A 12,202-nucleotide genomic window follows, 5' to 3' on the forward strand; every position below is an offset into this window, starting at 1 on the left:
TTTTCCATCAAAAATACAGTATTGATTCCTAAACGTTTAAATGTACAAGTGAAAATATGCTAGCAAACAAAAAGAATTTTCTCCATAGTCATGTACTGTATATCCTAATGTTCTCTGTTGTTGGGAAAACAAGAAAAATAGCATTGGTGCAACTCTAGTAGTAGGATCCATAGGAATGCATTCTTGGGAAGTGCAAACGAAAAATATAAATGCATAATTCTGGCATAATTTCTAAAATATTTGCAAAATTATTTACGCACATATGAACATGTATTAAACTACATTAGAAATAATAAAGACAGTTGTTTGCTACCTAGCATAATGAAAACAGAATCTTGTGTTAAATCGTAATTTCTCTTTAAAAAAAGCACTTATTTCTTTTATAAAATAATTTCAAATTATTTTTGTTTATCAAAATCAAAAAGTGGGTGGCACGGTGGCACAGTGTAACACTGTCATCTTGAGGTAGGAGACCTGGGCTCTTGTCCTGGGTCCTCCCTGCGTTGAGTTGCATGTTCTCCCCATGTCTGTGTGGGTTTCCTCTGGGTGCTCCAGTTTCCTCTCACAGTCCAAAGACATGCAGGTTAGGTGAATGGGTGATCCTAAATTGGCCCTAGTGTGTGGTTTGGGGTGTGTGTGTTAGCCATGCAATGGACTGGCGCCATGTCCAGAGTTTGTTATTGCCTTGATCATTATTCTAGCTGGGATAATGTAGGCTCTAGCACCTCCATGACCCTGTTTAGGACTAAGCTAGTTAGAAAATGGATTGTTTGTGCTGTCAATTTTGAGTTCCCTATTGGGACGCAAACCTGCAATGATGTACACTTTGGCTCTCCAGGTCCAGAGTAAAAATGGACCAACAGAGCATCGGTGGTGCATCAGCCTTTTGATACTGGTCATTTCACCTCTTTTCATTGATCAGTGTTCTAAAATATATACAGTACATACCTTGAATGCACTGCATAAAACAAAGTAAAAGTTGGAACGCATGTACTGTGCCTAGTAGACAAGGAATTGCATGGCCTATACATTTGTGCTGACAATTTTCTTAACAATTACAGCAAATCAATTATCTTTCCAGTCCATACGTACACTATGGCAATATTGCAAAAGAGTATTACACATTTGCCATTAGTGTGCCTCTTTAGATGGGGTAAATAAATACATGTAATGTAAATTAAGCTCAATTCCTGGGAAACAACCTACCCTAAATTTCACATGGTACATGCAGAGAACTCCTTTTAGAACAATGTAATAGATACTGACTGAAAAATGTCTGTATTCTGTTCCTTTGGGTGAGGGCAATTTGTAAAATTAAGATTCAAAACATATTGCATTTTTTAATAAAAAAAGTTCAAAAATATGTATATTGAAGTAATTTTCACTCCTGGAATCAGGTTTCACAGAATTCCAGTCTACTTTCAACACTATTCAATACATGAATAACAATGTATTTGGGGAAAACTAGGTGAAGAGTTAGCAGATTATTCATTTAACATATTTTTAATGTACAAAAATGTTTAACTGGTATTAACAGAAATCTTAAAAAAGTACTTACCAAAATATCTTTTCCTGCCCATTTACATTCATCTCGCCTGGTTGGAGATGCAGGCCATGCAATCTATAAATATAGCAAATTATAATTTAAGATATTTTAAAAAGAAATGTGTTTACTTTACAGGTTTTAGTTAAATGGGTGTATTTATTAGTCACATTTGTAAAAGAGTATGGTACCACTATAATTTAGCTATACTGATCAACAGATAAAATGCAATCTGAAATGATATTTTCTGCTTTTGCTGCTTACTCTGAATGCAGATCATTAACGCCTTTAATAAAAGTCAGAATTCCTTTGTTCTCTGATATGAATGCATTGGTCTAAAATGCAAATGTCATCGTTGTTGTTCAGCAAAACTTGTTAGTTAGCATAATCATGAGCATGGCTACAATCAACAGGGGCAGCTTGTGAAAATTTTAAACACAAAGTGCTTTTAGAATCTCCACTTCTCTTTGTTACACAAATAATCTGCACAATATTAGTTATACTGTTGGTGTTACTATTTGAAAGTTTTAAAACGTGTAAAGCAGTAATTATGTGAAAGGTAGCTGGAAAAAATAGGTATTACTTTGCAATCCAGGATGCTGAAATGAAATTATAACTATGAGAAAAATATTTCATTTTACTTGAAGTGATAAATACATTATTTCACATAACAATGAAATTGCATTAGTTTTGCAAAATTTAGGTACTCTTTATGGAGCATCTATTTGATTAAATCTAAAAACCCACTGCATGAGTATGATGCTAGTTTTTATATATTTAACTATATACAATACATTTTAACAATTTGTATGATGCATAAAGTATTTTATGTTCTGTAGTCTGTTGTGCTAGAACTTTCACCAAATGCCTTTTAAAAACCTAACATGATGTAAAGCTACATGCAGTTTTTTTTGCCAAATAAGCACATATATTTTTGTCCTTTTTGTAATTTAAGCATATGCAAACGTTTATATTTAACACATGTAGAGCATTCCTCTTCAGTCATACACAAAATTGTACAAAAGTGACACAATTGGATGAGTACCCAACATATTATCAAATAAATCCAAACAATCAAAAAGGATTTAAAAAAGGATGGGCCTCATTTATATGCCTTATCAGCATTAACTTCTAAAGTGGATACATATGTAACTGTATTGAGTCCCAAAAACCTTTATACAAGGATCCACACAATAATAAATACCTTGGTAATAAAGGGCAAATTAGCAGATTGGCTGCACAGCTGGATGCAAGAAATCACAGAATACTCATCAGGGTTCAGACATTCAGATGGAGTGAAATAACAAGAGAAGAGCCACAGGGAACTCTGCTCGGACCACTGGTTTTCCTTATTTATAAAAATTATGTTTAATGAGGACATGACTTCTAATCTGCGCAAGTTTGTGGATTACATGCATTTAGGAAGAGCAGCCAACTTTCTTAATACTGTGTCAACAATACAAATTGATTCTGTCAGGAAAGTAGTGTGGGGGAACACATGACAAATTATGATTTATTTTGATCAATTCCTCAATTAATCTGTGACATTTGACTTGAATATAATGCAACCCAATGTACTATACATAGATAATAATAAGTGATTACAACTGACTATTACATAAAATGATATTACATTTTATTAAAACACTATAGATTTTTTGTAAGCAAATTCCAGTTACTTTAATTACATTAAATTTAATTATATTTAATTTCATTAGTTTTTATTTTAAAAAAATGAAAAATTTTGTCCTTTTTTATTTTAAGAGTTAATAAAGCTGTATATTTGATGTTTCATCATTTACCACTGACATATTAAATTAAAATTATGATGTTAAGGCTAAAATGACATGCACATGGTCCCAGAATTATGAGAGGAATCAAACAGATATAATGATTAGAATATCTTTATAATATTTTTGTACAAATTGTAGACAACTTATCAAAATTTTTTTAGTAGATAAAAAACAAACCTGTCTCAAAAACCAAAATCACTTTTAGTTGTGATTTTGTTTTTTTTCTGTAGCAGATATTTATACTGTATATGTGGATTATATATTATAAGTGCCCATGAGAACAGATGGGCATCTTGGCTAGGATGGAGGAGGATTTCTTACCTAGACAGGTAGCTGTAATGGTAGGATGGCCATTTTGTGGACACTCCCCAGTTGGGATGCCTTATAATTGTCATCCCAGCTGGGATGCTGGAATGTAAGAATGGACTGATGGGAGCTGGAAGCCAGGAGCAGTTCATCCAAAAAATTAATAGGTGGTAGTGTTCCTCACAAGTAGTTCCAGTTTTGGAATCGCAATTGGAATCCGGAAACACAGCCCTGTAGTGTCCTTTGTTGACAATAGAGGGTGCTGTTCATACCTCCCTGGTTTCCATGTGACCCAGAAGGGCTTCCAACAAGCTACAACGTGCCACTGGAAGTACCCCCGGGTCCAGCTTAAAAGGACCCTGCCGCTATGCCTCATTGAGTCACAGTCAGGAGGCATCAGGCGACACTTACTGGAGGTAATTTAAGTATGTATTTTAACTGTTTTTATTGTATCATTACAGCTGTGTGGATTAAAAATCCAGTTATTGAACCCGGAATTGTGTTGGGTCTCATGTGTCTGGGGTTTGTGGGCTCAATGGTGCCCCCTAATGGTGACATTATTTGTACGCTACTTAGAACAATAAAGATATGAAAACAAAGTGTTATCACAATTAAGATTGAGATTAAAATGTTGAGGTTGAGATTCAAAACTTAAATATTACTCCATTAAATTAATTACTAAGTGCAAGGGATCAGAGGAGTATCCCTGTGCCTGGATACCAAGGTCTTCCCGTACTTTGTTATGTGAATATTAAAAAAGGAAATGTCAGCATTTCTTCAAGCACAGATAAGTATTTTTGTTGCTACCTAATGGAATTTGAGTTAGGGAAAGCTAACAGTACACTGCCCTGCTGATCAGAATCTAGTCTAGTGCAGCAATAACTAAGAAAAGTTCAGGTGGTTTACTGAATGAATTATCTATTTTTGTGTACATGAGAGAACTTTAAGCTGTGACATATTTTGTCTTTATAAATTATTGAATAATTACTCCACATTTTCCTGTAATTCACAAAGTATGTGATTTATATTACCTCTGACCTGTCCTCATTAATAGTTGTTTATGTGATTCAGAAGAGAGCATTTAAATATAACTGGATAGTTCCATGTCCGGAGCATTCTTCAGCAGAACACTGACTCTCAGATTTGTATTTGCCATTTTATTATGTTATAATGAAGTTAAATTATTGTAGTGTAATATTAATGCAAACTGGTTATATGTGTAGGAAAATGTTATTCTGTAGAATTTTAAATGTCTATTGGAATATAGTAAAAACAGGAATATACATTATGAGACAACTGGTATATATCTGGTTATGATGGAGAGTTAATAATATGCTTTGAGTTTAATTATGGCCAATTCCATAGTTTACATAAGTGGTCAAGAGAGTAATTTAAAGATAAAAGTGTGTACCAAACCACAGCTTTCATAAGGGAATTCTTGTTAAAGATAAACCACAATACTAAAATTTAATGTATTAATTATAATAATTGCCCATCTCAAGTCTGTCTTTACTTCAGCAAAGTGTAATAAAACCAATCTCTGTTGATTTTCATTCAGTTATTTTATATGGTGTATCTATTACTTCAGAGAAGTGTAATGAACCCAATTTCTGTTAATTTTCATTCAGTTTTTAAATGGTGTATCTATTCAAGCAATAAGGCTGTGAGATGTTTGCATAACTTTTATTCTTATGCTTATATTTTGTTTTCTTCTACTTCTCTCTCTCTGGAGCAGAAGGTACCTCATCTACTGCAGCCGGGTATTCCTGTAGGGGAGGCACAGTGTAAGTCATATCCACACTCACTAGTGCTACTTCAGGTCATCACAGTGAAACTAATCAAATCCCGCAGCCCCAGCTATCTGTAAAGCAATTTTGTGCAGGGTGGATGTGAGGCAGGCGGCATGGTGGCGCAGTGGTAGTGCTGCTGCCTCGCAGTTAGGAGACCCGGGTTCGCTTCCCGGGTCCTCCCTGCATGGAGTTTGCATGTTCTCCCCATGTCTGCGTGGGTTTCCCCCGGTTGCTCCGGTTTCCTCCCACAGTCCAAAGACATGCAGGTTAGGTGGATTGGTGATTCTAAATTGGCCCTAGTGTGTGCTTGGTGTGTGGGTGTGTTTGTGTGTGTCCTGCAGTGGGTTGGCACCCTGCCCGGGATTGGTTCCCTGCCTTGTGCCCTGTGTTGGCTGGGATTGGCTCCAGCAGACCCCTGTGACCCTGTGTTCGGATTCAGCGGGTTGGAAAATGGATGGATGGATGGATGTGAGGCAAATTGGATATCATACAGGAACCCAGACCCTTTTGTGTTCCTGGTCATTCACAGAGATTAGGTAATTTACAATTTCAATTACAAATAAGAAGTCATGGTGCCTCCCGCTACAATTTTGTTTTTGTATTGCTGTACCTTTTTATTAATAAGAGTAATAAGAATGAAACTGAAGTCTGTTTTTTAACAGGATGTAGAATTAAATGAAATAACAAAACAGTTTGTAGCATATTGTGATTATGGATGGTTGCTCTATATTTCAGTTTCCTGAATTTGTATAAAGTTGTATTATATGAAAAGACTGTCTCTGTAAAACAAACTGAGTTTAAAGTTTAACTTTTATCAGTTGTTTTCACTAATTCGTTTTAATTTACAAAGTCGCCAAAACCAATTGTGCACATGGAAGGCATACTGTACTTGTTTTTGAGGGGACAAGAAATAAATTTTGTGGTCAAAAGATAATATATTGTGGGTATAATTTACTGCTCTTGTTCCCACAAGATATTAACTTGTGCTCAAAATATACACATCTGTGCACAATATATTACTTGTGACCAAGACGTAAGATCTTACAAAAACCCAATCAAGCTAATCTGAAAATAAAAAATGATTGTGTTTAAAAGAGATAGAAATTGCATTTGTATGACATAACGGTGCAGTTTGAAGTAGACTGTATTGCATTAAAACGGTAACACAATTACTAGGGCATTTAAATGAAGCTATATTGCATTTAAACTCAATAGCAATGCAATAAAAAAGTGCTGTATCTGTGTCTGCTTCTTTCCACATAATCATTAAGCACCCAAGTACAGTGAATAGCATTAAGCTGAATATGGAATAGGGTACATTTCATTAATTTAAGATCTAGTACCAATTATCAGTTTACAAATCTTAATCCTACTTTTAAGGTCACAGTAGAAATGCATCCTCTTTAAAGTCTTAAATCTTTCAGTATTTTTATGTCCAGAAAGGAAGAAACTTGTATTGTTTAATGTCTTTTATTACAAATGGGATTCTTTCAGTGGCTACTGTGGTTTGAAAATAAAAGGATCAGCACTGTAGGAATTGTATTTTGCTCTAGACAGGCATGGTTAGACAGCAGTAATTTTGACTATCAGTTCTAATTCCAAGCTAAACAGTAGTAATAGGTGAACCCTGGCTGGATTCGCATCCCAAAAAGTTCGGTAAAATCACAAAAATGTTCAGGAACTTTGCCAAACTCCATGAAATCCATTGAAGTCAATGGGGAAGGAGGAACTAGCTTTAAGTGGATTAAAATGGTGCATTGGTCTTTTAAATGTTCCTGAGGAATAGGGAAAAGTCTGTCTAGATCATTGTGCTGATAGACTTGCAATCTTGGGACAGCCCCAAGCAGTGACACAGGCTCATTCCACTGTTTGAAGTCGGGGCTCAGAGAACAGCAGAAACATCTTTATTGTGTCCCATGTATCTGTACAGATGCTACACATTTTCTTCTTCTATCAAAAATAAAGTCTTGTAAGTAGTAATAAATATTCTGGTTTTATTATTTCACAGCGTGTTTGTATGTTTTCTGATGATTGGAAAAGGAGGGGAGGGTTCCTTTAATGATTGTTTTAACATTGTTGTTAAGCACAGAATAATGTGAATGTTTGTTTCAATCAACCAGAAGTGAAAGAAATGAGTTTGGTTAGAAGAATATTGAACAGCACTGTTTGGGGTGGTGGGTGTGTGTATTGGGGTTGGCAGCAGGAGAGGGGGTTTTCAGTTCATCTCAGTAGTTGAAACCGTATTTTTTTTCTTGTGTACTTGCAACACAGCACTGATCATGTTGGCAATAATCTTACAGTAGATAGATAGATAGATAGATAGATAGATAGATAGATAGATAGATAGATAGATAGATAGATAGATAGATAGATAGATAGATAGATAGATAGATAGATACTTTATTAATCCCAAGGGGAAATTCACATACTCCAGCAGCAGCACACGGAGTAGGCATGCATGAAAGTTTTGTGCATGGCTGCTAGAGCTCTGTGATGTCATATTGGTCTTGCAAAGCATCATGGGGATTTTGGAAAAAATGTTCTCCAAAGCTGGCTGTATAGTGAACTTCCAGGAAAATATTCAGTGAACACTACTAGACAGAAAGCTTTATAATTTATGAAGTACATAATATGTTTTGGAGGAAAATTCAAAGCTCTTGTAACTGCAGTTATGTATTGATCAAATACATTACAGGGTGTCCTCAGGTTACGACAGAGTTCCATTCCTACAACAGTGATGTAACACGAATTTTGGTGTAAGTCGAAACACACCCTAGCCTAAGTCACTTACCTATCCTAACACATTTGCAAAATCATAATCTAGAACATAAAAACACAACTAAGCCACAGAAAAAGGAAAAGGACATAAATATAATGTACTGTACACTGTACTGTAGTAACAGAAAAAATAAGTGTAAAAAAATCCTTATCTTTCTTCCTTCTCACATCTCAATTTTTTTAAGTTTTTATGGGATTGAGCATTGTAAACTCGAAACGTTGTATGTCGACACGTTGTAAGCCGAGGACACCCTGTAATTTTATTATTATTATAAGGACTTTTAATTTCTTAAACTTGAGTACGTCTAAATGCACTTTTTAACTTTTACTCAAGTATTTATAAATTAAACACTATTTACTTCACTGAAAGTAAAAATGTACTTTTACTCAAGTATCATTTCTGAGTACCTTTCACAATTCTGTTTAAAACACACATTCTAAAACTTGTTTATTAGTCTTAAAAATGTTGAAAAACTAGGTTGTTTTCTAAATTTGCAGGATATGAGAGATTCATTCATTTATTTCCAATAGGATTGTACTACTGTAATATGATTTTCACTTGCGGTTCAAATTGTTCTTCATGCAGCTTTCCATTTTTTTTCAAAATGTTGCTGCAAAAATTATTACAAGAACAAGAAAGGATGAACACATAATTCCAGTTATGTGTCAACCCTGGCTGCCAGTTAGGCTTAAGGTTGATTTCAAAATCTACTTTTTAACACATTTAGTAATCTGCACTTATCAATATTTATAAACCAAAGCACACAATAAAATATCAAAGTTCTGGCCTATTTATGATTCCACGGATTAATAAAATAACAGTGGGAGGTAGGGATTTGAGTAACAGGGCCCCAAAGCTGTGGAGTGATCTACCTGCTCATATAAGAGATGTCTCTCCAGTCTCAGCTTTTAAATCCAAACTGAAGACTCACAGCTTTATTCAAGCATACCATGACTAGAGCTGCTGATTAGCTGTGCATACAGCACCTTTGTTTGTTAGTCATTTGTAGATAAATATAAGTAGTACAATATTTATTAATTGTTACTAACCCTCCTCTATTCTTTTTCATTTTAGTACACCCTGATGAGGCACTTGGTGCCACTGCTCTACTGTGAAGCTGCTCTTCTGCCTATAGAAAAGTAATCTCAGATAAAGAATCATCAGATGGAAAAATTTACTCATCAAACTGGACAGTCCAGCACAGATTCCATTACAGTATGCCAAGGAGGAGGTACTCAGCTAGCTGGCCAAGGTGTCTAGGACTGTAGCAGTGTGGCCATACTTCAATAATTAATTACTGGTCAGATGTTTTTGGAAAGTACTTTGTTTTCTGTTTATGTGATCAAATCGGTATCTTTATATGTACTAATTTTGTAAAGAGTAATATGTATAATCTATACTTGCATTTTACCTGAGAATTTGTTCATGGCACTCTGCGTCTGCCGTCAGTGAAGAGGACTATATAAAATTAAGTTGTATTGTATTGTATTGTAGTGTTGAACATATATATTATACTGTATTTCACTGTACACAAATGAAAGACATTTAATTGACAAACTGTTTCATAATATTGTGCATTATATTACACCATTTCTTTTAAATTAACTCACAACTGCACATGCTCACTGGCATTTAAAAGATGTTTCGTATACCTCCTTGTGAGGTTTAATTTTGCTAAAAAAAACTTTACTTTCAAATATTCCAGTGGAGTCTCATATCCCTGACCTTTATGGATGGACTAATCTTTGTTTATATTCTGTTGTAACACATACACAAGCTGTTATTAAGCTGCCCAGTATACTAGCTATTGTCCCATTTATTCATACTACTTAATACATAAGAAATTTGCATTTTTCTTGTACATTTAACAAGAAAACCTTATTCTCAGGCACACTATATGTTTCAGAACAGCCTCAGTTCTTCATGGCATGTATTCCACAAAATACTGAAAACATCCCCCTGAGATTGTAGTCTATGTTGACATGATTGCATCACTCAGTTTCTGCAGATCTGTCAGTTGCACATTAATGCTGCAAATCTCCCATTCTGCCACATCCCAAAGGTGTTCTTTTGTGTTCTGGTTGCGTGACTGGGAAGGCCACTGAATAATACTAAATTTATTGTCATGTTCATGAAACCAGTTTAAAATGACTTTTGCATTGTAACATGTTACATTATCATTCTGGAAGTGGCCCTTAGAAGATGAGTAAATTGTGCCCGTGAAGGGAAGCACATGGACAGCAACAACACTTAAATAGGCCATGGCATTCAAGCAATGATCGATTGTTATTAACGGGCCCAAAGTGTGCTAAGAAAACACAGACTGTTCATACATGGCAGACTGAGTGCATGGATTCATGCTGTTAGCACCAAATTCTGATTCTACAGTCTATGTGCCTCACACAGAAATTGAAATTCATCAGACCAAGCCTCATTTTTTCCATTCTTCTGCTGTGCAGTTTTAATAAGCTTTATCCCCATGAAGCTTCAACTTTCTGTTCTTGGCTCACAGGGTTAAAATTTAACATGGTCTTCAGCTGTTGTAGCCCATTCACCTCAGGGTTCGATGTGGTATGCATTCTACGATGCTTTTCTGCTATCCGAGTTACCATAGCCTTTCTGTCAGCTAGAACCAGTCAGGTAATTCTCCTCTGACCTTTCTTATCAACTAATGTAGGTGTTTGTCAGCAGGAATGCTGCTTACTGGATGTGTTTTGATTTTTACCATTCTGAGTAAACTTGAAAAAGCGGGTTGTGCATGAAAATCCAAGGAGATCAGCAGTTACAGAAATACTCTAACCAGCTCCTCAGACACCAACAATCATGCCACAGTCAAAATCACTGAGATCACATTTTTCCCCATTTGAGTGTTTGATGTAAAAATTAAATGAGGCTCCTGACCTGTATCAGCATGATTTTATGTATTGTGCTTCTGCCACATGATTGGCTGATTATATAATTGCATGGATAGACAGGTGATAATAATTTGTTCAGTGAGCATATAGTGTGCAGTAAACAGATTGCTGTGATGAGCTCAAGAAGCTGGTATAAGCAAAAGATCCTCAATACTAGAAGATCACAATTCCAATCACACTTCTTGGCTGCAAATGACAAGAAAAGTATAAAGTCCTGACTAGTGTTTTCTGATTGCTTCATTCTATTACATATTTTAAATATGCACTCAAAAAATGACCAGAAACTTGATAATAAAGCAAAACAAACTAAAAGAACTAAAAGTTTACCGTTACAAAATGCAATGGGATCAGAATAAAATTTTTATTTGAACAGTTTTCTTCAGTGTAGTTAATTTTTATATCTAATATATTTGTAATATATTATATTTATGGATTTAGATAGCTGAAGTGGCTAAATGGCAGCCATTTTGACCCACAGCTTAAGAATTGTTGGTCCAACAGGTCCTGACCCAGTTAATTTTTTTCCAGGTGATCTGGTTTTGCCCTACACACCATGCTAGTTTATTTGATGCTCAAAACTGGCCCAGTGTAAGTGAGTGTGGGTATGGGCATGATTGTTTGATGTCATGCACTAGCACCTCATTCTGCATAAGCAATTTTTAAAAATTTCTAAATGGATGAATAGTGATAATGCAAATAATATAATGTAATCTCTCTTTGTTAAAGTGAGACAGATAATGTGATAGAAAAGATAATGCCATATAAGAAATTTTAGTATATATATATATATATATATATATATACATACAGTGGAACCTCGAGATACGATCACCTCTGTATACGAGAAATTCAAAATACGAGGAAAGTATGAGCGAAAAATTCAGATCTAAATGCGAGCATTGGCTCGCGTAACGAACCACGAGCCAGGCTGTGGATATAGCTCTCAGCTTAGCGAGGGGTCGTGGTAGCAGTTGTGAGCCGCGATCTGCGGTGTCTGCGTTTCTCACTTAAGTGCATAGGTGGGAAACTGCCCACATCCATGATTGTTCCTGTGGCTGATGGGCTGCAGCTGCCAT

General features: G+C 35.3%; 1 protein-coding gene across 3 annotated transcripts in view; it reads right to left on the reverse strand.

The window, feature by feature from the left end:
- The window catches only part of sema3ab (sema domain, immunoglobulin domain (Ig), short basic domain, secreted, (semaphorin) 3Ab), a 453,520-nt gene that overhangs the window by 192,283 nt on the left and 249,035 nt on the right, over positions 1 to 12,202 (reverse strand). For all 3 annotated transcript variants that reach the window (XR_007933636.1, XM_051919816.1, XM_028814974.2), the window contains one exon: positions 1,559 to 1,621. Coding sequence is in view for 2 of the 3 variants with exons in the window: in XM_051919816.1 (XP_051775776.1) it covers positions 1,559 to 1,621 (63 nt within the window). In the remaining variant the exon portion in view is untranslated. The remainder of the gene's footprint in view (positions 1 to 1,558; positions 1,622 to 12,202) is intronic.

Source organism: Erpetoichthys calabaricus, chromosome 1 (assembly GCF_900747795.2).
Source record: "Erpetoichthys calabaricus chromosome 1, fErpCal1.3, whole genome shotgun sequence".
Lineage (NCBI taxonomy): Eukaryota > Metazoa > Chordata > Cladistia > Polypteriformes > Polypteridae > Erpetoichthys > Erpetoichthys calabaricus.